This window comes from Delphinapterus leucas, chromosome 10 (assembly GCF_059928025.1).
Source record: "Delphinapterus leucas isolate spDelLeu-1000000601 "Yukka" chromosome 10, BTC_Dleu_Yukka2, whole genome shotgun sequence".
Taxonomy (NCBI): Eukaryota; Metazoa; Chordata; class Mammalia; order Artiodactyla; family Monodontidae; genus Delphinapterus; species Delphinapterus leucas.
Window position 1 is genome coordinate 31,713,020 of NC_143138.1, and position 26,911 is coordinate 31,739,930.

At 54.4% G+C, this 26,911-nt stretch overlaps 3 protein-coding genes across 4 annotated transcripts; 2 read left to right on the plus strand and 1 right to left on the minus strand.

Annotated features, from left to right (window-relative positions):
• Positions 1–7,022: 7,022 nt before the first annotated feature.
• On the plus strand, positions 7,023–14,794 carry NFKBIE (NFKB inhibitor epsilon). Of its 2 annotated transcripts, none has more exons than XM_022582023.2 (6): positions 7,023–7,869; positions 10,205–10,307; positions 11,002–11,224; positions 12,614–12,702; positions 12,797–12,973; positions 13,719–14,794. In XM_022582023.2, the coding sequence occupies exons 1-6, from the start codon at positions 7,493–7,495 to the stop codon at positions 13,782–13,784; spliced, it is 1,035 nt and encodes a 344-aa protein (XP_022437731.1). In that variant the 5' UTR covers positions 7,023–7,492; the 3' UTR covers positions 13,785–14,794. The 2 variants fall into 2 exon arrangements, with proteins under 2 accessions (XP_022437731.1, XP_022437730.1); XM_022582022.2 differs by having other exon boundaries at positions 7,033–7,869; positions 12,797–13,036.
• Positions 14,795–15,358: 564 nt separating this feature from the next.
• SLC35B2 (solute carrier family 35 member B2) lies at positions 15,359–19,107 on the plus strand. Its single transcript, XM_022582020.3, has 4 exons — positions 15,359–15,536; positions 16,046–16,239; positions 16,407–16,561; positions 17,545–19,107. Exons 1-4 carry the CDS (start codon positions 15,526–15,528, stop codon positions 18,481–18,483), a joined length of 1,299 nt encoding a protein of 432 aa, XP_022437728.1. The 5' UTR covers positions 15,359–15,525; the 3' UTR covers positions 18,484–19,107.
• A 1,754-nt stretch (positions 19,108–20,861) lies between these two features.
• Positions 20,862–26,708, minus strand: HSP90AB1 (heat shock protein 90 alpha family class B member 1). Its single transcript, XM_022582019.3, has 12 exons — positions 26,591–26,708; positions 25,079–25,225; positions 24,555–24,761; positions 24,293–24,452; positions 24,011–24,144; positions 23,597–23,905; positions 23,013–23,178; positions 22,618–22,808; positions 22,357–22,504; positions 21,967–22,235; positions 21,349–21,682; positions 20,862–21,238 (listed from the first exon to the last, which is right to left on the minus strand). The coding sequence occupies exons 2-12, from the start codon at positions 25,223–25,225 to the stop codon at positions 21,129–21,131; spliced, it is 2,175 nt and encodes a 724-aa protein (XP_022437727.1). The 5' UTR covers positions 26,591–26,708; the 3' UTR covers positions 20,862–21,128.
• Positions 26,709–26,911: the final 203 nt, after the last annotated feature.

Below are 26,911 nucleotides of genomic sequence, written 5' to 3' on the forward strand. Positions count from 1 at the left end.
GGCAGAGGGATCAGAGCCAGAGATGGAGGGAGAAGGCCCAGGTGGCAGAGAAGACACAGATGGATAGGATGGCACCCAGAGAAACAGAGTCCAAAGACAGACACAGAGATGGCAATGAAACAGGAGAAGGTGTGCATAGGGAAGACAGGGAGGACAGATAGGCATCAGAGAAGGCAGGTCCCCAGCCTGGACCCCTTCCAGGTATTCCAGGAAAGGGGAGAGGGGCCCACTGACATCACCTTCCCACTTCACAGGTGGGGCCCTCCCTTCTTCCAGAACCTAGGAGGAGCCACTTCCTCTGACCCATCCACCTCCCTGTCCCTCACAGACAATTAGCCTCATACCTCCCAGGAAACCCCAAGCCCTGTCTCCTTCCCCATACTCTGGACCCCAGGTGCCCTGTGAGTCTCCCAAACATCTACTCCTGTTCTAAGATAAAAGGCAGGGGGGTTTGTGTCCCTGAGCAGCAAGTGGTCCAGGAGGATATATCCAGAGGGCAGAGGCATGTGGCTGGGGAGAGGGGATGTGGGACAGGGGTGGGGGGGCAGGGAGGGAGATGTTCGCAGCCCAGCCATTTGTCAAGAGAAAACGATTTTTGGTAAGGGGGTCTATTAAAGCACTTATCATATTCTGGCCCACAGTTGTCCCGGTGAGTTGTTTACGTGTGTGGCTCCTCCACTAGACTGGGTGCCCCTGAGGGCAGGGCCTCATTCCCTTTGCATCCTGGGTGCTGGCACCCACAGCCGCTCAATGATGAGTACTGAGTCGGATTTCTGGTGGCAGCCTGGGCTTTCCCTCTCCTCCCCCCACTGTCTAGCTTTAGGAACCCTCCACACACCCTCCTGCTGAGATCCTGACTTTTTCTTTCAATCCCCCAGGCCGAACCTGGAGGCTAGCCAAGGGGAGGGAGAGAAAGGTGGAGAGGAAGGGCACAGTAACAGACAGCAGGCCCTGGACCCGGTGTGAAATCCGAGGAAAGATCTGGAAGTACAGATAGGTAGGTGGGCTGGGAAATAGTACTCAGCACATGCAAACAAGATTAGGGGATGTGTGCCTTTCAGAGAGCCTTGTCCTGCGAGGGGAGCATATGTGCCTCTTGGTGTGCCTGAGTGTGCACTTGTCCCAGCGAGAGGGCGTGTGGAAGGGGCTCTGCCTGCGGGTCCTGCCTGTGCGCTTCTGCCCCAGTGCCGTGTGCAATGTGTGCACGAGTGTGCATGGGAGATGGAGGAGCCCCTGGTACTCTCCTCCATTTCTTTTGTCTCCAGATTCAGAGGACTGAAGAGTAGGACCCCCAACAAGGGATGTGCTGGTTACCAAAACTGGGAAGGATTCCTGGGCTCAGGACTCCCTGGAGGGGGGCCTGCATGGATATGGGGAGAGAGAGGCGCACATCCTCCACGCACACACTCCCAGTGACTCCAGGGGGGAGATCGCCTCTGCACACATTCGACCTTTTTAGGGCCCCAACTCACGTTAACACTACCATTTCCCCCGTGGAACTGGCAGGTACTCTCCTGCCTCCGCAGCCCCTACAAGTCACCCTGCCTGGCCTTCAAGATAGCATCCCCTCCGTGAGATGGGATCCCGGACACCATCCCCACCCCCACCAGCCCGGGATCCGCGAGGCTCCGCCCCTAGGCCCCTCCCCCTGCCCGGGACCCCCGAGCCCCGCCCCCGGCGCGGCCCCTTCCCTGCCACCGCGGACAGCTCCGGCCGCCGGGTGGGGGCAGCGAGGCGGGACTGCGGCTGCGGCGACCGGCTCGGGGTGCGGGGTGCGGGGCGCCGGCCGCGCTGCGGCGGAACCGGCGGGGGCCGCGCGCGGCGGGGGATGGGGGCCAGGCTGCGGCCGCGCCGGGGGAAGGGGCGCCGCCGGCTCTCACCTCCTCTCGGGCGAGGCCCTCGTCCGCCGCCGCCGCCGCCGTGGGCTCCTCCGGGACCCCGGGGCCGCCACCGCCGCCGCCGCCGCCGCCGCTCTCGCCCGCGGCCGAGCCAGGCGGGGACATGGCGTAGAGGGGGCGCGTCGAGCTCAGGGCCTCCCGGGGGGCTGCCGGGGGCCGGGGGCATCCTGCGCCGGCTCTGGGGAAGGGGCGGGAGGGGGCGGGGCCCTTGCTGCTCCCCACCCCCCGCCGGGGGGAGGGGGCCGGGAAAGGGCACCACGGGTAAGGGGCTCGGGGATGGGGATGGGGAGGCGGGCTGGGGGGCCGGGCCGGGGGGGCCGGGGCCGGGGGTGGGTGTCACCTTGAGGCCCTCGCGGCGCCGCTCCGCCTCCCGCCCGCTCCCGCCGCCGCCTTTTGTCTGAGCCGAGCTGGAGCCAGCGCGCCCCCCCTCTTCCTCCCAGCGCAAGAGCCCCGCCCCCGGCCCCCCAAACTCCGCCTTCCCCAAGCCTACCTAATGGCCACCCCAAAGGGGAAAAGCAACAGGGGCTCCCCGCACCCCTTCCCCACTCCCAGCCCTGCTCACCACACGCGCCATCCCGGGAAGATCTAAGCCGAAACTCCTCTCGGTCTGTTTGTGGAGGGGGCGCCAGCGGTTCAACCAACATCCCTCCCCATCTTTGGTTCCCGCAAGTTCCCGGGGCTGAGAGTGGGGAAAGGAAATTGAGTCTTGGAACGCTAGGGAACAGCCTTATTCCCAGTTGGATGGTAAAGGGTTAAGGCAGGAGCCAGACTTCAGAGGGCAGACCCATCTGAACAAGGATGGGATAGGGTGAAAAGGAAAGGATTAGAGCTAGATGTGAGAAAGGACTAACAGAGGGCAGAAGAGGGGACATTGAAACCAGCCTTCACTGAATCATCTTCCTACCCTAGGAAAACAGCCCCAGAGAAGCAGTGAAGTGTGTACATAGCCCTAGGCTGGAGATCAGGAAACCTGAGTACAGATTCTTAATCCTGGCTCTCTCATTAGCTGTGTGACCTTGGGCAAGTGCCTTCCCCTCTCTGAGCCTTAGTTTCCTCATCTGGGCAGTGAGAAAGTTGACTGGACAATCTCTAAGGCTCTGACTTTCTTCTGTGGGTGTAGGAGACAAAGTCACAGGCCACAGGCCAGGCTGAGTGACTGCAGGTCACCTGTCCCTTCATGCCATCCACCCACAGTGCTTTTCCCTGTCCCGCTTAGGGGCAGAAAGGAAACTGCCATTCATTCATTCCTGAATGCATCCATTCAATAAACAGGTATTAAGGGACTTCCCCAGTGGTCCAGTGGGTAAGACTCCATGCTCCCAATGAAGGGGGTCTGGGTTTGATCCCTAGTCTGGGAACTAGATCCCACATGCATGCCACAACTAAGAATCCACATGCCTCAACTAAAGATCCCGTATGTCCTGATGAAGACCCGGCACAGCCTCAATTAATAAATAAAATAAATATATTTTTTAAAGAATCACATTTAACTTAAAAAAAAAGGTATTAAATACCTACTGTGTGCCCTGTACAGAAATGCAAACATACAATTTCCTGTCCTCAAGGAGCACGAAGTCTAATGGGGAACGAGGACATGGAAACCAATCATTATGATAGAATAGGATAAAGGCTACACTTGATCAATCTATGTGTGCACAGTCACTGCGGAATCCTGTTGTGTGTCATGTGTTACATTAAAGTCTTTGACATATAGTGACTTTCCCCATTTACCCACAAGAAACCAAGGCAGCGGGAGAGTTAGTGACTTATTCAAGGTCACTTGCTAGTACTCAAAGAGTGGTCCTAGAATCCAGACCTTTCCATAGGGGTCTTTGGGGGTCAGAAGTCAGCTTGAGGCAAAGCCTGGATATCTGATCTTTGGGAATAGAGGAAAAGGCCACTGATGGTCCTGCCTCTCCTCTGGGACAGAACAGCCTCTGCCTCCACCCACATACCCACCTCCCACTCCTGGTCCTGCCTCCATTTTCCTACTCTTCCCTTTCCAGGGAAGGTGAAGGGGGCTCAGCCTGACTGTCACTTCAGAACTATCCAGCCTACATGATCCTCCCCAGATCAGTGAGTCCATCCTCCCTGCCAAAACAGAGGAAGGGTGTGGTCCCAAAAGGCATGGTTCTCCTTCATCCCCATGGCAGAGGAAGAATCTCACTTGATGGCTCATTCCAGTGTCTCTCTCCTACCCATGATTTTTGGGAAGTCCTGCCTACAGCTAACTCCAACCCTTCTTCTGGTATCAGTTCACTCCACCTAGTTCAGTGCTTACTGCAGATGGAGAGCAGAGGTCCTAACCCTGGCGTTTCCTAACCCAGATGGGATCTTCACATTCACCATTTAGTTGTTCTAATCTTTCTCCTGTCCCCCAGCCCCACTGCCTTCCTGACTCCATTTCAGGGGGCTTTGGAAGAGAGGTAGCCCAACTTCTTTTGGCCAACCCCAGAGCTCCCAAGAGATAAAAGACCACCTCCCCTTTCTCCATACACACACATGCCCCCTCCTTGGAAGCCCCGAGAAAAGAGGGGTGAAAGGAGGGGGCTGTGGAAGGAGCCAGCTAACCGGCTGGTCACCTTGGCAACTGGGCCTGTTTCCTGAAGATGAGCCTGGCTGGAGTGGGCATAGATGGGAAGTGAGAGCACCACAGAGGGAACCAGAAAACAGAGAAGAGGACTGGAGGGGCCCAGCCTTGAAGATTGGAGCTGAGGGAGTGAAGTCAGGACCCTGACCATGCTGTGACCTGAGTCAAAGTCCCCAGGTCATCTTTCCAGATGACACTGCCATGGTCCCTGTTCCCATTCCTAAATTTTCCCCAGAAGGGCTTCCTGTCCTAGTACAGGCTACATTCTGGAAGTAGTCAGTGACTCAATGCTGACCTCATGTGGCCAGAAAAGGGGCTGCCAAACACCTGTTATGGTTTAGAGCCAGACACTGGACTGGATTGGGGTATGTTTTTCCTTAAAATCAGCCTCTGTACGTATGAGAGAGGCGGTCCCTGCACGCTCCTGAGTTCCTGTGTCCTTGCGGAGAGCTCAGATGTCCCCAACCCCTTAGACCTTCAAAAAGGAAAGAAAGTTTCACTGAAAACATTTTTAAAGTTTTGGATTAGGAACAGGAAAACGCAGCTCTACACTTTCAGATTGTTTGACCTTGGGCAAGCCAACTCACCTCTCTGGGACTCGGCTTGCAACTTTAAAATGGAGGTGATTTTGAACCCAAGTGGTTAGGGTTGTACTTTTTGCTCCAGCCTTTGAGGTTGGGAGAGGAACAGGTCAGGGGAGGAAGTTGAGAACATCTGAAGTCACGCTGACTCCAAGGGAAGGAGATACCTCAATTTCCTTGGGCTTTCCCCTCACGGCTCCTCACTGCCTCATGCTCAACACATCCTCCCCACTCTGGTCGTCGGTGGGGATGGAGAGCAGTGGGTCATCTCCTCCCTTCTGCCCTTCCCCCTCTCTTCTCCATCCACTCACGCCCTCCCCAAACAGAGACTAGGTACTTCTCCCAGCCCTCTTCCCTTCCCATCTCCAGTTCAAATGGAACCCCCTTCCTCTCACCCCACTGGGTAGTTGGCCCCATGCTGTGCCTCCCTAGCACCCTGTTTTCACTCCTATCTTAGCCCAATCACTCTGTGTTGTAACTTTGAGGGGGCTTTTTGAAGGCTGGAACCATGGGAAAATTTTTTTGTGGGGGAGGGGGTTGTTGGTTATTACTGTTACTGTGATACTCGGTTTTGCTTCCAGCAGAGAGAACGATGTCAGGCATTTAGGAGAATCTCCATACATGTTTTTCAAATGAATGAATAAAATGAGGTTTCATGGGGATGGTGGTAGGGAAGCTGCTTAGTAGCTGCCCGTGCACACCCCAGCGTCCTTCCCCCAATGCCAGAGATGGAAAAGGGAGATGTTTTCTTGGGGATGACCTTCTCAGTGCATTGCTGGAACTTGGGGTAGGGGATAAATCATGGGACAGTGATCACCACGTGAGTGGGGTTTGCCTACAGCCTCATTAGCCCCAGGGAAAGTAGGGATGGGGAAGGAGGAAAGATGTGCTGGGGCTGGGGCTGCCAGGGGAACCTCAGCAGAGTGCTGCCCAGCATATCTCGGGCCTCCCCATCCTGGTCCCACCATAAGGAACTAAACTTCCCTAACCTGATGTCACCACCCGAGGCCACTGTTTCATCCCTGTGAGGAATGACCCCTCTGCTTTTTTAGACAACAGTTTTCCTGAAAAAAACCACTTTCAAAAAGCACATCCTGGGCTTTCCTGGCGGTGCAGTGGTTAAGAATCCGCCTGCCAATGCAGGGGACACGAGTTTGAGCCCTGGTCGGGGAAGATCCCACATGCCCCGGCGCAACTAAGCCCGTGGGCCACAGCTACTGAGCCCGCGCACCTAGAGCCCAGTGCTCCACAAGAGAAGCCACCGCAATGAGAGGCCTGCGCTCCGCACCGCAACGAAGAGTAACCCCTGCTCGCCGCAACTAAAAAGCCTGCGTGCAGCAACCAAGACACAACGCAGCCAAAAATAAATAAATATTTTTTTAAAAAAAAGCACATCCTCATGTTCAATTCTATCTGATCTGGGAAGTTGACACAGGAGACTCTCTATCCAGGACCCAAAGGGAGAAGTTCTCCTTTAAAGACATGGGTGTCCCCTTTGTCTCCTGGAGAAATTGAGAGCAATGGTCAGGAGACAGGTAGCAACGCTTCCCCGTCCTACCGCCCACGTGCCCTCCCCAGAGGATGCCCAGCTTGTGCAGGTGATTAATAAATATTCCTTTAAAAACAAACTAATGGGGTCTTACCTGGTGGTCCAATGGGTAAGACTATGTGCTCCTAATTCAGGGGGCCCAGTTCGATCCCTGGTCGGGGAACTAGATCCTGCATGCATGCCTCAACTAAGAAGCCCGCAAAGAGTCGGCATGCCCCAACTAAGAGTCCGCATGCTGCAACTAAAGACACCGAGTGCCACAACGAAGATCCCGCGCGCCGCCACTAAGACGCGGTGCAGCCTAAATAAATAATTAATTAATTTTTAAAACGATCCTAGGAAGCATTAAAAAAAAAAAGAATAAATGAATGAATGGGGAAAATGAATGAAGAAACAGGAAGTGAAGGAAAGAAAGAATGCATGGAATTAACAAATGGAATGAAGAAGGAAGAGGGAAAGAATGAATGGATGGTTGGATAAATGAATGAATGAACGAATGGGTGAATTAACGCACGAGTGAGTCAGGACCGGGGAACCCCTGACTCGGAGCCAACGCAGAGGGCGGGGTAAGGGGGATTCCGAAGGGCGGGGCCTCGGTCCGGAAGCGCGGCGCCTGCCGGGGGCGGGGCCTGAGGGCGGGGCGAGCGAGCGCCTCAGACTGGGCTACCCAGCTGCCCGGAGTAGCGGATGCCGAGGACCCCGCTAGCGTTCCGAGCCTCTCCACGCTTCTCGCCGACCCCTCGGGCCCCCGCAGCCCGGGAAGAAGGCCACTCCGGGCCCAGCACCCGCTCTGCAAGGCGGACCTGCAACCCGGAAAGGCGGCGCGGAGTCGGATTCTGCTCGGACCGGGCCCCGGCGGGCCGGCGCCGCGGGGATGTCTGAGGCGCGGAAGGGGCCGGACGAGACTGATGAGAGCCAGTATGACTCGGGCATCGAGTCTCTGCGCTCTCTGCGCTCTCTGCGCTCTCTGCCCGAGCCCACCCCGGCCCCAGCCTCTGGGCCCTCAGACGGAGGGGGCCCCCAGCCCTGGACTCATCCTCCGGGAACCGCCAAGGAGCCAGAGGAGAAGGAAGATACAGACGGGGAGCGGGCTGACTCTACCTATGGCTCCTCATCGCTCACTGAGCCCCTGTCCTTGTTGGGGGACCCCAAGACCGAGGACCCAGCCCCAGACTCGCGGCTTCCCGCCGCGGGGGCGCTGAGCCCTCAGCAGCTGGAAGCACTCACTTACATCTCCGAGGACGGAGACACGTGAGTATGGGGGCTAGGCTAAGACAGGATCCCTTCCTCCCTCCCAATGCTAACTCGAGGTCTCCCCCAGGAGCCGCCACCCCCTATGTGAGAATCCCTCAAGGCACCAGCTCTGGAAGGGGCCGTCCCCACTCTCTCTTTCAAACTTAACTCTCAACCCACTTTTGAGCTGTAGCCAGGACCAGTCCGGAGGACCTGGCATCATCTGCATGCCCCACCTTTTGGCAGGGCCCTTACCAGGCACCTGGAAACACAGCTAGCATCTTGGAAATCTATCAGTAACCCATCCCTAGGAAGAGGAAATTCCCCTGACCAGCCCAGTTTTGTTTTGTTTTGTTTTTTCCTTACTGGGGGACAGGGCGTCCTTGTTTGCTCAATATCTGGGATTCCCGGCCTCTGACCTCAGAATGCCCTGTCTCAAGGAACAAGAGGGGCCAGTTAAAGGCTGCCAGTGGGCCCAGGAAGCTGGGGTTGGGGGTGCTGCTAGGGTGCATTGCTGAGGCTGGCCCTAAGGAGGAGGAGGTGAGCCAGGCTGGGGCACTCTTGCCCCAGCAGACAGACAGGCGGCTGGCTGCCCCAGCTAACTTCCTCCTCTGCTGAGAAAGGGGAAGTGAGGGCTAGAGTCAGCCTTACCGACACTCTCCACCTCCTGAGCCCCACAAGTCCCCCTCACTGTCCTGTGTGACCCCTTTACTTCATCCTTCCTCCCCAGGCCCAGGTGGAGCTTGGTGGAGACTGGGCTGGGGGGCAGTAGAAGTAAGAGACAGTTATGTGGCAGGGACTGGCCAGTTGAGGATTTGCCCCTCGGGAAGAAGAAAACACCGACAGGAGAGGGGGTGGCTGGGATTTGGGGGGGTGAGAAACAGTGGAGGGGGGCTGGGGTCCCAGATCTGGGATGCTGGAATGAATGGGGCTGAGGAGGCAGGAGATATCTGTCTTGACCTGCTTTTTTGGAGATGCAAGGGTCCTTGGTGGCCTTTGAGAAAGGTAGTCTCTTGACCCAGTGGGTGACCCTTGGCCTTTTTGTACTCTGTGTCCAGATCACCAGCCCTCAGGCCCACAACCAAGATTGTGCGAGCTCTGTGCAGAATACCTATGGCTGACCTTTGACCCAGGGAGTGGTGGTTTCTGAGCCCGCCCTCCTTTGTTAACCTCCCAGCCCCTGCCTTGACCATCTCTAGTAGAGACAGATGTGGTGTCTAGACCCAAGGGGGGTTGGGGGGAGAGGTGTCAAGACTCCCCTGGGGGTTCCCTGAGAGGAGGGGGCACCTTCTTCCCTCCAGAGGTGTCTGGGCTGTGGGACATATGGAAATGGGAAGAGGAAGTGGGAGGAGGGGAGACTGAGGGAGAGAGGGAGGTGGCTGCAGGAATGTGACCAGAGAGCAGGCCCTGGCCGAGGGGATTTCCATCGCGGTTCCTCCCTCTCCTCCCTCCCTCCGTCACTCTCTCCTGGGCCTCGCCTGCCACCAGAGCCAGCGCCCCTCCCGCCCGAGCAGCCCCCTCCCCAGCGCAGACGGGCCTTTCAGCTGAGCTACCCGCCTGTCGAATGCCCCGAGGCAGCTGTCCCTGGCCTAGACCCTCCAGCTCCGGCTTTCATTTTCCCCACCTGATGTGGGGAAACCCCAAGGCTGGAACTTCCCCTCCTAGCCACCCCCCGCCCCCCAGGTTACGGCTCTTTATCCCCCACCAAACACACATTTTCTGCACTGCCAGACCTCCCCTCGGAGGAGGCACGCACGGGAGCGGGGGCCCTAGGTCAGGCCCCTCCCACGCCCCGCCGTCTGAAGAGTGGCCCTCTGGCCGCCCCGTGGAGGGCAGCAGGATAGGGTTCTGCCCTGCTTCCTGCTCCTCTGCCAAGAGCTCCTGTCTCTTGGAATGTGTTTCTGAGGGGGGAGGGGAGTGATCCCACCCCTGCCTTCTCTGTCCTCCCCGCTGAGGCGGGCAGAGATGGGGAGCCCAGCCCTGGAAACCCCCTCTGCACCACCCCAGCAGCTTTCAGTTTGGCTTTGAGCCTGCAGCTGCCCGGCAGGGCCCTGGAGCCAGAGGGGAGCGGGGTGTGGGCAGGCTGGACAGGAAGGACCTTGTCCCGTCAGCACCCTGCCCGCACTCTCACTCAGCCAAGGCCCTCCTGAAGGCCAGAGATGGGAACTTGGAGCTCCCACCCCCAGGATCCTGGCTTCCCGCACCAAACCTCACTTCCTGGCCCAAACTCTCACTTCCTGCACCTACCGTATGGGTGGCAGCTTAGACATTGATGTGTTCCTTCTAACCCCAGGACCCCAGCCCGCTCTCTGTGGCCTGGGCCCTGACCCCAAACCTTGGCTCTTCCTCCCAGGCTGATCCACCTGGCGGTGATTCATGAGGCCCCGGCTGTGCTGCTCTATTGCCTGGCTTTGCTGCCTCAGGAGGTCCTGGACATTCAGAACAACCTTTACCAGGTGGGTGGAAAGAGTGGGCTGAGCCCAGATACCTATGTCTGTCCCAGCAGCCATCCGCAGCAGCAGCACAGCATCCTTAGGCTGCTCTCGCAGGAGGTCATATGCCAGACACCGGGCTAGAAGCTGAGGATTCAGAGAGGAGTAAGAAACAGCCTCTGCCCACAAGGTGCTCAAGCCTGGGCTAGGGGACTCGTGTCAATACCTAATTACACAGCATGGTGACAGAGTTGTGATGGAGATGCGTGCCAGCTGCTGTGGGAACCAACGTCTGTGGGAAGCTGCCAGGGAAGGCTTAATGCGAGAGGTGACTCTGCATAGAGCATTCAAGGAGGAGTTTGCCAGGTGGAGACTGCCTGGTGCCTCTGTCTCCTCCCCCCAACCTCTCCCCATTACCTAAGGTAACAGAGGTCTCCCCAGAAGGTGAGATACTAGACCCTGCCCCCCACTCCATCCTTTCTCCAGGGGCTTAGGCGACCTAAAAGGAGAGCAGGGGGCCACTCCCCTCACCTTGCCTCCAGAATTGGGGTCCCAAGAACTTGGTGGGGGGTAACAGAAGGAAGACCAGGACCATAGCCTTTATAAGCAGTCCTCAAAGAAGGTGCTGGCCTCTAGCAATTTCTGTGCCCACGCTAGCATGTTCCTGGAAGTGGGAGCATGCTGCAGTGGCCCCGTGACCCTCTCTCTGTGCCTGCAGACAGCACTCCATCTGGCCGTACATCTGGACCAGCCAGGTGCAGTTCGGGCCCTGGTGCTGAAGGGGGCCAGCCGGGTGCTACAGGACCGACACGGTGACACGGCCCTGCATGTGGCCTGCCAGCGCCAGCACCTGGCCTGTGCCCGCTGCCTGCTGGAAGGGCAGCCAGAGCTAGGCAGAGGACCGCCTCACTCCCTGGACCTCCAGCTGCAAAACTGGCAAGGTGCGGGCAGCCTCAGGGCCCATGAGATGAGGAGGGGACAGGAGACAGGGACCCCACTCTTAGGGAAGGGAGGGCCACAGCTTGTCCATTGATGATGCATCTCCAGTTCTAAGCACATAGGTACTCAGAATACCTTTGCTTAAAGAAAGAATGAATGGACAAATGAATGAATGAATGGGTTCTATTTCGAATTTATTGAGAACTTACTGTATGCTAAGCAGAGAGCTAAACTTTTCCCTCAAGATATTCAGTTTAATAGAGATTAGATGAACTCATTAATTTATTCAACAAAAATGTACTGAGGGCTTTCTATGTGCCAGACACTATTGTAGGAGCCAGGCTTGCATCTATGAGAAAAACAGAGAATGTCTGAGGCAAACAATAAACATAAGAAGTGAGTCCTCTAGGAGGTTAACGGGCAGTCACTGCTGTGGAGACAGTAGAGCCGAGTGAGGGGACTGGAGTGGCGGGGGGGTGATGTGATTTTTAAACAGGGTGGTCAGGGAAACCCTCGTGGAGCCCGGACATTTGAGCAGAGATTTGAAAGAGGTGAGGGGTGTGAATTTGAATCTAGTTCTCTAAGCAGAGAGGGGCCCAGGCCAGAAAGGAGCTAGCAAAAAGGCTAGGGGAGCTCATGGGAGGAGGTGGCCCCTGGGGAGGGGCTGGGGGCCTGAGGATCCAGAGAGCTCTCAAGAAGGTGACTTTGGATGCGGCCTGAAGGCAGGTAGAGTTTTAGAAAGAGTGAGTGAGTGTGTGTGTGTGTGTGTGTGTGTGTGTATGTGTATGGGGGAGGGAAGTGTGTGTATGGGGGTGTGGGGGGGGCAGGGGGGTGTGTTGGGGGAGGGTGTATGGGGGAGGGTGTGTGTGTATGGGGAGGGGAGTATGTGTTAGGGGAGTGTGTGTGTGTGCATGGGGGAGGGTGTGTGTGTGTTGGGGGAGAGTGTGTGTATGGGGAGGGGAGTATGTGTTGAGGGAGTGTGTGTGCATGGGGGAGGGTGTGTGTGTTGGGGGTGTGTGTGTGCATGGGGGAGGGTGTGTGTGTTGGGGGAGTGTGTGTGCATGGGGGAGGGTGTTGTGTTGGGGGAGTGTGTGTGTGTGCATGGGGGAGGGTGTTGTGTTGGGGGACGGTGTGTGTGTGGGGGTGTCACTCAGCAACCTGACCCCTGAAGCGTGAAAGTTTCAATAACATGACTCTGAAAAGGTGGAAACTTTGAGTTCCTTTCCCCCCAGACTTTTGAGGGGGTTTTTGGGTTTGTGTTTTAACAGTCCTGTGATCAGAGGCACTGAGTGGGCAGGGGGTCCCTTGGGACTGAGGGGTAAGGGAGGCCCCTGAAGAAAGGGAGAGAGAGCTAGCTGGTGGATGCAGCCCCCACCCTCACCCCATCCCAGGTCTGGCCTGTCTCCACGTCGCCACCCTGCAGAGGAACTGGCCACTTATGGAACTACTGCTGCAGAACGGAGCTGACATCAACGCACAGGTGAGGCAGCCAGTCAAGGTGCTGCCCAGCCCAGGGCCCAGGCCCGGGATGCTTTCTCTTGAGGGCCTTGGCTGACACCCTTCTTTCCCCCCAGGAGGGCACGAGTGGGAAGACAGCGCTGCATCTGGCCGTGGAGACCCACGAGCGGGGTCTGGTGCAGTTCCTTCTCCAGGCTGGGGCCCGGGTGGACGCCCGCATGCTCAACGGGTGCACACCCCTGCACCTCGCCGCAGGCCGGGGCCTCAGAAGCATCTCATCCACCCTGTGCGAGGCAGGTGCCGACTCCCTGCTGAGAAACGTGGAGGACGAGACTCCCCAGGACCTGGCTGAGGATGTAAGAGGCGGACACTCAGCTCTGCTGTCCAGGACCTCCCTCGTGGAGACAGACGCTGTAATAGCTGAAAGGGTCAAGGAGTTAGGAGCCCAGGGTGTAAATCACGGCTCTGCCGCTCACCAGCTGTGGGACCTTGGGCAAGCCTCTGCCCCTCTCGCAGTCTGTGTTCTTAATTGGTCAGGACCAGGGGCCCAAACTTGGACTCCTACAGGAGCCGTGCAGCTAAAGCGCATCAGAGAAGCAGGCTGGGTGTAAGAGAGCCAGGTGGTGGGGCCTGCGGGAGACCAGACAGTCTTTTGTCTGAAGGTCACTCTACTGAACTTCAGCGGATACTTGCAGAGGAGGAAGGTGGGCCCAATATTCCCAGGTCTTGGAATTTTTTAAGAGAGATGAAACCTAGGTTTTCTGTAGAATCTTTCCCATTTTTAAATGTTTGATGTAAAAAAATATTCAAAATGTTTTGTGAGTACCCTTTCCCAACACCCTCCTCCCAAAACAAAAACAGGCCCTAGAAGCCCTGGGGGACCACTGTTTTGGGGGTTAGTAGGAAGATTTGTTCCCTGATGTCCTTCAACGACACTTGGTGGGGAGGAAAAGGCCCAACAGGTCTCCCAGCCCCCTTCCCCCACCACTGCCTTTGTCCACGGGCCCTGATCTTGCTTCTCTCCATCCTCTTCCTCAGCCCTTTGCCCTTTTGCCCTTTGATGACCTGAAGATTTCCGGGAAGCCACTGCTGTGTGCTGACTGAAGCCGGGACAGGCTCTAGAGCCCCTGACGCTCCTCCTTTTCCCATCTGAAAGCTGGAGCCACAGCTGCTACAGTCTGGGCCCAGGCCATGTGCCCTGGGGACTGCTGAGGCCAGAGCCTGGGGCCAGCACAGTCCCGAGCTGAGAGGAGGGACCGCAAATAAGAGAGCCAGTCTGGAAGGAAGAGCTTCCAGGTGGATGGAAGGACCCCCAAAGCCCCAGGCAGCCTGGGCGAAGCCTGTTTACCTCTGTTGAAGATGGCGGGGCTCTTGCCTCTACCCACGTGGGGTCAGCTTGAAGCTGCCAGCCGGTAGGCAACATGGACTCTCCTGAGTGAGGAGAGACACTGAACTGTAGTGAGCAGGGCCCTAAAAGGTTCCATCTCACTGCTGAGGAGAACTTTGAAACACTGTTGTTTAAAGACTTCACACAGAAGGCCCTGAACTGAGCCTTTGGGGATGGAGAAGTTTCAAGAACATGACACTAAAACAGCAGAGACTTTTAAACACCCCCCACCGCCCCACTCCCGCCCCGAGTTGTTTTGTGCGTGTGCCTGTTTGTGTGCATTGGAGATTTTGAGACAGGCCTGCCCTGTGACCTTGTGGTGGAGGCAGAGAGAAGGAAATTGTCACTTGAGCAGGGTAGGGCCTTGTAGGGAGGGTAGGGAGCCTAATGGTCCTCAGGCCTCTCTGTCCAGCACAGACCCTTGCCCTTTCTGTGGAAATGTAGTTGGATGGAGGAAGAGAAAGAGGAGTGAGAAGATGCAAGTGAGAGGCCTCACCATGGCCCTGGAGGACCCTGGAGAGAAGGGCTAGCCTGCGGAGGGTGACACGAGGGAGCGTGGCTTCGTATGTTGTTTTCTCTCATTCCACATATGTTTGAGGCACCTATTAGGTCAGGCCTATGCTGGGATAGAATATGTGGGAATAAGTTTCTGGCCACTTGGAGACTTAGTCTAGTGAGGCAGCCATTAAAATCATAAACATCCAAATAAATATGTAATTGCAAGTCGCGATGGAAGGAAAAGAATCATGGGAGGGAGAGCAGTGGAGTGGGTGTAGGGCCATACTTTGGGTGGTCAGGGGAGGCCTGAGTAGGGGTTAGGGGGAGAGCTTTCAGGGGAAGGCTTTTGGTGAATTAGAAGAACTGAGAGCAGTGGGGCTCTGCAGGGGGGTGGGTGAGGGGGCGAGGTAGACGGGGGCCAGGTCACGCAGAAAGAACCTCCGAAGGTCATGAGGATGCGGGGACAGAACTGCTGGCCCAGCCCCCGAAGGAAGGAGACATCTTCCTGCCAGAAAACGGGGAAATGGTAACATAAGGGGATGTGCCTGGGATGCAGAACCTGTGTCCCCGTTCCTAGGATGGCAGTGGTCACCACCACCTCCGAGCCGGTGGTGGGGCCTAAGGGCGATGACGAAGCAGGGGCGGCACCGGGCTGGAGCTCCCACTCCCCAGACCCCACCCCACCCCACCCGCCCACAGAGGCAGCCTGCCTCCCGCGCGCCGAGCCGCGTCTCCCGCCGGGCCGCGAGGGGGCGCTGTGGCCCGGCGGCGGCCCGGGGCGCTGCGTGGTCGCGGCCGGGGGCGGAGGGGCGGCCGCGGGGAGGGAGGCGGGAAGAGCGCGGCATTTCCGCTAGCCGGTCCCTCGGCTGCTGCTCCTGGAGGCGACAGCGGGAGTGGTGGGAGCGCGCGGCCCGGGGACCCGCATTCCCCGGCCCCGCTCCGCCCCACGCGGCCGGGACCATGGACGCCAGGTGGGGGGCTAGGGGGAGTGGCGAGCCCACGTGACCGAGCCCCGCGCCACGTGACCGCCGCTCCTCAGCGTGGGGGGACGGGTGGGGTCCCATATGCCCGGCAGGAGGCCAGCCTAACGCTGCCCGGACCCGGCGCGGCGGCCGGGGGGGTGGGGGTTGGTGGTGGAGGCGGGCGCCGTGGCGTTGTGCTCTTCGGGGGCTCCGGGAGTGTCGGGCGAAGAAATCGGGGGACCCTGGGTCTCCGCGAGCCCCGAGGGCGGGGTCAGGGATCGCTGGAGGGAACAGAGAGAACCTGTGTGGCCGGAGGGGCGGGTCCGCTCTCGGGGATGGAGGGATCCCTGCCTGGCTCGCGCCGGCCACCCCAGGAGAGAGAGAGGCTCTTTGTCCGCGCTGGGCTGCAGCTGAGGGGGGCGGGGAGGAACTCCGGGCCCTTCTCCAGTGTCGTCCCCTCCGGAGGGCCCAGAGGGTGAGGAGCTGGACCCTGATCCTTCTGCCCGCGGTCCCCGCAGGTGGTGGGCAGTGGTGCTGCTGGCTGCGCTCCCCTCCCTCGGGGCAGGTGGAGAGAACCCCGAAGGCCCTCTGGAGTCATGGACCCAGCTATGGTTCTTCCGCTTTTTGGTGAACGCGGCTGGCTATGCGAGCTTTATGGTACCTGGCTACCTGCTGGTGCAGTACTTCAGGCGGAAGAACTACCTGGAGACAGGTGTGTGGGGAAGTTTGCTCAGTCTGTATTACGAGTGTTGGCCAGCAGTGCAAAGGGGAGGTGGCGTGGCACGGGAGGAAGGGAGGCCAGCAGGGCGGGCTGGCAGCTGTGGGGGAGATGAGGTGCTAGGGAGAAGTTGGGGGTTTCACCTTGTGTGCTTTCTCCAGGCAGGGGTCTCTGCTTCCCCCTGGTGAAAACTTGTGTGTTTGGCAACGAGCCCAAGGCCCCGGATGAGGTTCCTCTGGCTCCCCGGGCAGAGCCAGCAGAGACCAGTCCCACTTGGCAGGCCCTGAAGCTGCTCTTTTGTGCTGCGGGGCTCCAGGTAAGTAGGCAGGCTTTGCGGCTCTTCCTGGGTCGGTCCCCGCGGACAGGGACTCTGTGGAACCAGAGCTTTCACCCCACCGGTCCCAACAGTTTGCTGGTGGTTGTGTGTCCTTCTCCTCCCAGAGGCACACCATCTTCTTGGGGGTGGTTGGAGGAAACGCTGTCTTTTCTGTCCTCCTGTCTCTACCCTCTGTGATTTCTCCCATCCCCTTGTAATGATGTCTCATATACCGTAAACCCACTGTTAAAAGTTTCAGCCTTACCCACTACTGCATGTGAGAGGGGTGCTTAGATGCTGACCTCATGGCATTTTGGAGTGGGCACTTCTGGTTCCACCTAGTGTACCATGTTGAGCTAACAGGTGTGCAGTCTTCTCTAAGAACTCTTCCTCCCACGGGCTTCCCTGGTGGCGCAGTGGTTGGGAGTCCGCCTGCCGATGCAGGGGGCGCGGGTTCGTGTCCCAGTACGGGAGGATCCCGCGTGCCGCGGAGTGGCTGGGCCCGTGGGCCATGGCCGCTGGGCCTGCGCGTCCGGAGCCTGTGCTCCGCAGCGGGAGAGGCCGCGGCAGTGAGAGGCCCGCGTACTGCAAAAAAAAAAAAAAAAGAACTCTTCCCCCCACAGTTGGTTGAAAATAGAGAAGAAAATACTTGGGATGGAGTCGGCTCTAACATCCCTACTGTGGGGACAGACAGGGTCTGGTCAGTCCTAAAGCATTTGTTGTTGGCGTTTCACACACACTTGATTGCCTGCAAGGTGAATCCAGATTTGGGAGAGAAGAAGAGGAAAGTAACTTCTAGTTACTACAGATATTTATGCTGTCCATCCTCATCATTTTCGATATCATCCTGAGGAAGGAGGAGCTTGTCGCCCTTTTTGGCCTGCCTTTTCCTTCTCCCGCTCATCTCCTCTCCCTCCGCCCTCCCCGTCCAGGTGTCTTTCCTTCTCCTGCTCATCTCCTCTCCCTCCACCCTCCCCGTCCAGGTGTCTTATCTGACGTGGGGAGTGCTGCAGGAAAGAGTGATGACCCGCAGCTACGGGGCCACGGCCACACTGCCAGGTGAGCGCTTCTCGGACTCACAGTTCCTGGTGCTAATGAACCGCGTCCTGGCACTGACGGTGTCTGGCCTCTACTGCATCTTATGCAAGCAGCCCCGGCATGGGGCACCCATGTACCGGTACTCCTTCGCCAGCCTGTCGAATGTGCTCAGCAGCTGGTGCCAGTATGAAGCTCTCAAGTTCGTCAGCTTCCCCACCCAGGTGCTGGCCAAGGCCTCCAAGGTGATCCCTGTTATGCTGATGGGAAAATTGGTGTCTCGGCGCAGCTATGAGCACTGGGAATATCTGACCGCCGGCCTCGTCTCCATCGGGGTCAGCATGTTTCTGCTGTCCAGCGGACCGGAGCCCCACAGCTCCCCGGCCACCACGCTCTCAGGCCTCATCCTGTTGGCAGGTTACATTGCCTTCGACAGCTTCACCTCCAACTGGCAGGATGCCCTGTTCGCCTATAAGATGTCATCGGTGCAAATGATGTTTGGGGTCAACTTCTTCTCCTGCCTCTTCACAGTGGGCTCCCTGCTAGAGCAGGGGGCTCTCCTGGAGGGCGTCCGCTTCATGGGGCGACACAGCGAGTTTGCCGCCCACACCCTGCTGCTGTCCATCTGCTCTGCATGTGGCCAGCTCTTCATCTTCTACACCATTGGGCAGTTTGGGGCTGCCGTCTTCACCATCATCATGACCCTCCGCCAGGCTTTTGCCATCCTCCTCTCCTGCCTTCTCTACGGCCACACTGTCACTGTGGTGGGGGGCCTGGGGGTGGCTGTGGTCTTCGCTGCCCTCCTGCTCCGAGTCTACGCCCGGGGCCGCCTAAAGCAGCGGGGAAAGAAGGTCGTGCCAGTCGAGTCATCTGTGCAGAAGGTTTGAGGGGCCTGAGCGATGAAGTGAATAGGACCCTCTCACCGTACCAGTTTTCCTGTCCTACTGTAACTTCTCGGAGGCGGCAGGCTCTAGGGCAAAATGCAGGTTTCTCAGTATCACAGACCAGCTCTGCAGTTGGGGGTAGGGAGCCCAGGAGGCAGCCTTCCCCTTTGCCTTAAGTCCCCCATCCTCTAGTGGGCAGGATTCTTCCCAGGGTGGCAATGACAGTGGGAAGGGGCAGGGGGCAGTATTGAGAAGGCAGAGGCACCTTCCAAAGCCCCTCCCTCCAATTCCCTGAAGTCTTGCCCTGTAGGCTCTGCCAACGCCTCACCTGTGCTTGTCCTCTACCTTGAATACCCACCCTTTCAGACTCCGAGAGACCTGCGTTTCTTACTCTGGCGAGAGAAGCACAAGTGTTGTAGGCTCCAAATGCTGCTTTCCCAGGAGAGTAAGTGAAAGACGGTGCTGTGCTGCGGGAGGGTGTGGGGAGTCCCGCCCAGCACCACCCCCGCCCTCTGCTCCTGGATCCCTAGGCTCTGCTCCATGAGCCAGTTGCAGGTTTTGGTACTTTGGAAATGTAACTTTTGCTCTTATAATTTTATTTTATTAAATTAAATTGCTGCAGCAGGCTCGGTCCTGTGTTTTGGTTGACTGAAGTACAGACTTTCAACTTCAGATGGGCTATGTCCGATAAACCCATGAGAAGCTGAAAATGTGTTTAACACACCTGACATAGCTTACCCTACCTAAAACTTCCATCAGCTCAAAACATCCTACAGTTGCTGTTTAACAGGTGTCAAATATCTCATTTAACTTGTTTAATACTGGAAACGAAAAGACAGTGGTGGTTACGTCTACCACTTGTTTGTGGCCAGGTGGTGGCTGGGAACTGCAGCTCAGCACCCAGCCACACCAGTGAAGGTACCTCATACTGTCAGCCCAGGAAAAGATCAAAAGTAGTTCCTACTGCATGTGTGTGCTTTTGTATCAGCACAGTAAAGTCAAAAAACTTTGAGTGGAAGACCCTCTATGTGCTTTAGGAAAGGGACTTTATTTAAAGTGTTATATGGTAGTTCAAAGATACCATTTATACCTTCAGTGTTTTTTTTCTTTTAATCAGTGTTTTTTAAAATTGAAGTGTAGTTGATTTACAGTTAATTTCTGCTGTACAGGAAAGTGAATGATTGTTATATTTTTTTTAAAGTACTGTTTTCCATTATGGTTTATCATAAGATATTGAATTGTGCACTATACGGTAGGGCCTTGTTCATCCATTCTTGTTCATATAAAAGCTTCCATCTGCTAACCCCAACCTCCCATTCCATGCCTTCCTCATCGCCCTTGGCAACCACCGGTCTGTTCTCTCCTTGATTTGATTCAGAGGTTCATTTGTGTCATATTTTACGTTCCACATGTGATTATCATATGATATTTCTTTTACTTAGCATGGTAGTCTCTAATTGCATCCCTGTTGCTGCAAATGGCATGATTTCATTTTTCATGGCTGAGTAGTATTCCCTTGTATATATGCACATCTTATCTGTCAACAGACGTTTGTTTCCGTGTCTTGGCTATTGTTAGTGCTGCTGCAGACATAGGGGTGCATCTATTTGAATTAGTTTTGTCTGGATACATGCCCAGGAGTGGATTACTGGATATGTAATTCTATTCTTAGTTTTCTGAGGAACCTCCATACTGTTTTCCTTGGTGGCTGCACCACCCTGCATTCCCACCAACAGTGTAGGAGGGTTCCCTGTTCTCCACACCCTCTCCAAGCTTTTGTTACTTGCAGACTTTTTTGTTTTGTTTTTTGACCACGCAGCATGCAAGGATCTTAGTTCCTGAACCTGCGCCCACTGCAGTAGAAGCACAGTCTCAATCGCTGGACTGCCAGGAAGTCCTGTCATTTGCTTACTTTTTAATGTGAGGTGGTACCTCATCATCATTTTGATTTGCACTTCTCCAGTAACTATGTTGAACATCTTTTCATGTGCCTATTGGCCATGTGTATGTCTTCTTTGGAGAGATGTCTATTTAGGTCTTCTGCCCATTTTTTAACTGGATTTTTTTTAAATTAACTTGTATGAGCTGTTTGTGTTATTTTGGAAATTAAGCCCTTGTCAGTTGCATCATTTGCAAATATTTTCTCCCATTCTGTAGGTTTGCTTTTTGTTTTGTGGTTTCAAGTTTCATTAGATCCCATTTGTGTGACTTCTAAACTTATCAGTAACCTTTTAAAAACTTTTAAAGTCCTACTGTGTATCACGTTATCTATACTCAGGATGACGGCAGGTTAAGACTTAGGAAACAGAAACTAGGGAAACTCCAAAGGCAGCATTATACATACTTGGGGGGGGGTCCACATGATTTGAGAAAGAAGCGTGTAAAAAACCTGCATCATCTTTATTTTGCATACTTTAATTTCAGAACAAAACAAACAAAAACAACACAATACACAACATTCAAACCCCATGTCAAATGTGGAAAGGAATAGGGCTTGAGGCCCTTATATCCTGCCTTAGACAGAAGAACAGAAATAAAACCACTAGACATCAGCAGAAAGAACCAAGTGGGCCAAGGCCACTGGGGCTGCCGCTGGGGGAGCCATGGGGACACTATACAGAGAGAACAAAGTCTGCAGGTAGAAATTCCTAATCTACTTCTTCCATGCGAGAGGCATCCTCATCACCCTCAAGTGGGGGGATCTCATCAGGAACAGCAGTACCGGGCTCCTCTGCTGCCACTTCATCTTCGTCAATGCCTAAAGGTAGGAAGAATGCCACCTGAGATCTGACCCAAAAAGCAGTCCAATCTGCCCACCAGACCAGTTCCTCATCTCCTTGCCACACTCAAGAGGACAAGAGTACTCACCCAAGCCTAGCTTGATCATGCGGTAGATGCGGTTGGAGTGGGTCTGGGGATCCTCAAGCGAGAAGCCGGAAGAGAGCAGTGCAGTTTCGAACAGCAGCACCACCAGGTCCTTAACAGCCTTGTCATTCTTGTCTGCCTCTGCCTTCTGCCGCAGGGTCTCCACAATGGGGTGGTCAGGATTGATCTCCAGGTGCTTTTTGGCCATCATGTAGCCCATGGTCGAGTTGTCCCGAAGTGCCTGGGCTTTCATGATGCGCTCCATGTTGGCAGTCCAGCCATAGGTGCTTGTCACAATGCAGCAGGGTGAAGACACAAGCCTATTGGAGATTGTCACCTGTGGACAGTCACAAAAACCTTGGGTTCATATTAAATCAAATTGCTACCTTGAGGCAAACGTGATACTTAAAGTTCTGTTCTTGGGGGAAAAAAAATACCTCATCTTTGGTAAGTTTAATAGAAACAGCAACCTTAAAATCTGCCTGGTCAAGAAAACAAAGGGTAGGATTGGCGCTAAACAAATTGTGCTGCCCCAAACCACTAATTGTATAGCAACCAGAGACTGAGGGAAATAGCCCTGAAGGCATCTGTTAAAAGTAACTTAGTTCCAGAGTTGCTTACCTTCTCCACCTTCTTATCCAAGATCTCTTTCATGAGTTTGCAGAGGTTCTCAAACTTAGCCTTGCTCTCCTCCATCTTCTTCTTCTCCTCCTCATCCTCAGGCAGCTCCAAGCCCTCCTTGGTAACTGAGACCAGACTCTTCCCATCAAACTCCTTGAGCTGTTGCACACAGTACTCATCTATCGGCTCTGTCATGTACACCACCTCGAAGCCCCGCTTCCGCACTCGCTCCACAAATGCAGAGTTGGCAACCTGCTCTTTGCTCTCACCTGCAGGATTACTTAGTGTGACTCAAGGGCCAGTTCCCAGGTATCCTTGAGTGCCCTCCCCTTCTCCCCACACCTCTAAGGAGAGGCTTTGATCATTGATCAGATGCAGACTCCAACGCACCAGTGATGTAATAGATGGACTTCTGGGTCTCCTTCATGCGAGACACGTATTCTGAGAGAGAAGTCATCTCATCTCCAGACTGGGAGGTATGATAGCGCAGCAGCTCAGAAAGGCGTCGCCGGTTAGTGGAGTCCTCATGGATTCCAAGCTTGAAGGGTGGAAAGAAAAATACAATCTTGCTAAGAAATAATTTATCCTCTATGTGAGTAAAAAATAATCCATCATAATTATTAAGTAAAAAAGTACTTGCTGCCTCTTTACCTTTAGATTTTTAGAGAACGCCTCATAGAATTTCTTGTAGTTCTCCTTGTCTTCTGCCAGCTCTGAGAAGAGCTCAAGGCACTTCTTAACAATGTTTTTGCGAATGACCTTCAAGATTTTGCTCTGCTGGAGCATTTCTCGGGAGATGTTCAGGGGAAGGTCTTCAGAGTCAACCACACCACGGATGAAGTCTGAAATCAAGTACGTAAGCTCAGTTTAAAAAAGGGGAGTGGAGAGAATAAAGGTATATACACAGGGTTATCTGGATTCAACAGGACCAATTTTCTCACTGAACCTTCACATGTTATGTTGCAGAGGATCCTTAATCTAAGATAAAGACTTCAGTCCCCTTGAGAATGCTGAACGCAAGCACATTAGGCCAAAAAGATACTCACTGAGATATTCTGGTATTAATTCATCACAGCTGTCCATGATAAACACACGGCGGACATAGAGTTTAATGTTGTTCTTCTTCTTTTTGTTCTCAAAGAGGTCAAAAGGAGCCCGACGAGGGATGAACAGCAATGCTCTGAATTCCAACTGACCTTCTACAGAGAAGTGCTGAAAGAAATCCAAGATAATACAACTGTGTATTTCAAAATAAGGGTGGCTTTTTGTCCCAACCCCAAATTATCCAATATTTGGAACTAAAATCTTCCCCCTAAGCACCAGGAATAGAGTGGACGCTAAGGCAACTGTTGAGAAAATTTAAGCTCTAACGCCCTAAATGAACCCAACATGGTACAAGCTGTGTATAATCCCTGGGTCAATGAGGAAATCATCAAATCAGGACCCCGGATGGGTAAAGCTGCCACAGAACAAGTGAGGTAACTGGGAGAAATGTCATTTCTCCACCCTGGAAGGGTCCATTAGCAAGTGAACTCATGGCATTCACAGCTCCCAGCTACCAACCAGCTGGGTAAGTTGCATTTGCCCATTATCGGCTCCTCCTATTGAGCCAACAAGTAAGGCTTCTTACCTTCACTGCCAAGTGATCTTCCCAGTCATTGGTGAGGCTCTTATAGAACTCTCCATATTCCTCCTGGGTGATGTCGTCAGGGTTTCTGGTCCAAATGGGCTTGGTCTTGTTCAGTTCTTCCTGGTCAATATACTTCTCCTTGATCTTCTTCGTCTTCTTTTTCTTGTCTTTGCCACTGTCGTCCTCCTCATCTGAGCCCACATCCTCAATCCTGGGCTTCTCCTCATCATCTTTACCTTCCTCTTCTTTCTCACCTTTCTCGTCCTCTGCCTCATCATCACTGATTTCCTTCTCGCGTTCCTTCTCCAGCTAGAAGTATCAAAGATGATAAATGCAGAATACAGAAAGCAGAAAACCAAAGGTCCATTTAGATTCTCTAAAGCATCTTCACTCGAGTTACCAGTCCATACTTACATAGAGCGTGATGGGATAACCTATGAACTGTGAGTGCTTCTTCACCACTTCTTTGACCCGCCTTTCTTCTAAGTACTCTGTCTGGTCTTCCTTAAGGTGGAGAATCACTTTGGTACCCCGCCCAATGGGCTCACCTAGAAAAAAATCAATCCAAATGGAATAAAAAATGAAACTAAACGCAAAACTGTAAAAACAACTGCTTTACAGATAAAATGCTCAAGATCTTTATTACTGTTTCCCCAGAATTCTCACCCAGACACCTTAAGAGGAAAGCTAACTTACCATGGTCACCACGTACAGTGAAGGAACCCCCAGCAGAAGACTCCCAGGCATACTGTTCGTCATCATTGTGCTTTGTGATCACAACCACTTTCTCTGCCACTAGGTAGGCAGAATAGAAGCCAACACCAAATTGCCCAATCATGGAAATGTCTGCACCAGCCTGCCAAAAAGTTTAAGGAAGTCGAATGCAAGTTTCAAAGAAACAGCAAACCAAACACCAAAAAAATACGAATGGTGTGTGCCTAGCTAAAATACCACATACCTGAAGAGCCTCCATAAATGCTTTAGTACCAGACTTGGCAATGGTTCCCAAATTATTTACAAGATCAGCTTTGGTCATGCCAATGCCAGTGTCTACCAGAGTCAGGGTGCGCTCCTGGGGGTTGGGGATGATGTCAATTTTCAACTCTTTACCACTGTCCAATTTGGAAGGATCTGTCAGGCTCTCATAACGAATCTTGTCCAAGGCCTGGAAATACAAATTTCAATTTTACAATTCTGCTTCCTTAAAGCCCATTTCACCCAAAAGAGAAAACTTTTTTTTAATTCCCAAATACCCTCAATCTGATTACCCATTTAACTTGTAGTTTGACCACATCAAACTATAGTCTCTATCCACATCTATCCACCTACCCACCACGGAATAAAGCAACCCTTTTTGTAACTGCAGCAAATGTATATCCCCTTCAACACTGAACACCACAAAATGCCAAACCACCCCTTCTCCTTTTTTGCGTGTGGAGTACTTGAAAAACAAACGCCAATGAAAACACCCAAGGCACTCACATCGGAAGCGTTACTGATCAACTCCCGAAGAAAAATCTCCTTGTTGGAGTAGAAGGTATTGATGATAAGAGACATGAGCTGGGCAATTTCTGCCTGGAAAGCAAAAGTCTCCACCTCCTCCTCTCCATGATGCACTTCCTCAGGCATCTAAAATAAGAAAACTCAAGAATTTAAGACTACTAGAGTTCACCCCGGTTACAATAAAAACATTTAAGAGATTCAATTCAAACTCTTCTGAGCAGTGTACCGAGACAAAATCCTTTCCTGTAAAAATTTCAGGCTGCAACCTTAGACGGAAAACAATGGGGAGAGGGGGTGCGCCTAACACACTCGATGAAACGTGTAAAGGTTTCTTGTACTTTGGAACCAAACCACTGTTAAAATGATCCCTAGATCAGCATCACCTGGTAATTTGTTAGGCATGCAGAGTATCGCCCCTAACCCAGGTATCTCGAATTCAAGTAATAACCCCAGTTAATTCACACACACACTTAAATATGCAAATCCCTACAGTTCTACCATTTTGGGTGGGGGGACCTCCAACATGACTAGTTTTACGTTAAAAAGGGCAATGACTTGAAACTGCTCTCCCATGAGGCATCTCCAAGCAGATGTGGGATTACTGCCTCACGTGGTAGGGAAAGCTAACTCGAGAAATCGGTGGGATGCCCACCCAGGGTGGCTATTAAGACAAAGAACCGATAAAGTAAAAGCTCCTCCGTGACCCCTGAGCACATGCGAGTGAAATGCAGGTCCAAACCAAACACAACTAAGATGGTGGCTGTAATCGGCTGGGGCGACTCTAGTCCTTGCCGGACATTCGTCGGCCAGGACCACGCGGGAAGGGGGCGCCACCGCGCAGCCTCCCTTCGCCCCAGCATCCGGGCACCAGGGCGGGGCACTGGGCTCCAGAAGCTTCCAGAACAATCTCAGCTCTCGAGAAGGGGCGGGGGAGGAATAAACCCATGAATCCCAGAGCCTGCCCCCTCCCCTCTCCCGTCCCTCCTCCTGCACCAAGACCGCAGGCCAGAGGCGACGGAAAACATCTCTCGCCGCAGACCCTCCCGGAAAGCACCCGAAAAAACTTAAAAACCGCGTCCAATAGAAAAGATGGCAAAACCTGATCAGGACCGGGCTGTGCTGAGTCACACCGAGCGCGCACACCCACAACCCTTGGGGACCCTCCGGCGCCCCGTAGCCGCGTCCGGAAGTGGAGAGGCAAACATGGCAGCGTCCCGGGCCGGCGCGGCCACCACGTGCAGCTGCCCACTAGCCCAGACCCACTCCGCGGCCCACCTCGCCCATAGCTAATACCTGCCCAGAAGCAGCCCCGCCACCAACACAGAAAAGAGGCTGAACTCAAGAGCTCCCTCCCACCCTCAACAAAAAATAGGAGCGTTATCCCAAAAGCCGCCCCAACACAACAAAATGTGGGAGTCGGAAAGGACACGAAAGACGAAGACAACTCGGAAGACCAATCTAACCTGAAAAGCCCGAAGACTGCAGCCTTACCTTAAAGAATAAGAATCGCAGACACTAGAGAGCTGAGCGGGCAAGGACTGCCTCAACCGTACTCGCCGCAACAAGGGCGCACGGGGGTGACTCAAGAGAACGGCTGTGCGCCCCCAGTCGCCTTATATAAGACGAAGCACAGCCTAGCTGCCCGCCCCCGGATCCCTCCGCCTTAAAGGAGGATGCCTGTCAGCACCGCACCTGCCATCGCCCGCCCACCTTGACGTCATGGTCCAAAATAGGGGAGGGGGCGGTGAAGAACGGGAGCAGCCGGCCTCAGTCTGCACGGGGAGCGCACGTATTTACTCGTTTTCATAGCCC

Excerpts from the sequence above, each read along its gene's own strand:
- NFKBIE (XM_022582022.2), top strand. The coding sequence starts at position 7,493 with ATGTCTGAGGCGCGGAAGGGGCCGGACGAGACTGATGAGAGCCAGTAT. Across the intron at positions 11,225-12,613 it reads CCAGCTGCAAAACTGGCAAG|GTCTGGCCTGTCTCCACGTC; the intron begins GTGCGGGCAGCC and ends ACCCCATCCCAG. Across the intron at positions 12,703-12,796 it reads GAGCTGACATCAACGCACAG|GAGGGCACGAGTGGGAAGAC; the intron begins GTGAGGCAGCCA and ends CTTTCCCCCCAG.
- SLC35B2 (XM_022582020.3), top strand. Across the intron at positions 16,240-16,406 it reads GAAGAACTACCTGGAGACAG|GCAGGGGTCTCTGCTTCCCC; the intron begins GTGTGTGGGGAA and ends TGCTTTCTCCAG. Across the intron at positions 16,562-17,544 it reads TTTGTGCTGCGGGGCTCCAG|GTGTCTTATCTGACGTGGGG; the intron begins GTAAGTAGGCAG and ends CTCCCCGTCCAG.
- HSP90AB1 (XM_022582019.3), bottom strand. The coding sequence starts at position 25,225 with ATGCCTGAGGAAGTGCATCATGGAGAGGAGGAGGTGGAGACTTTTGCT. Across the intron at positions 24,145-24,292 it reads CACTGTACGTGGTGACCATG|GTGAGCCCATTGGGCGGGGT; the intron begins GTAAGTTAGCTT and ends ATTTTTTTCTAG. Across the intron at positions 22,236-22,356 it reads GTCCATCTATTACATCACTG|GTGAGAGCAAAGAGCAGGTT; the intron begins GTGCGTTGGAGT and ends GTAATCCTGCAG.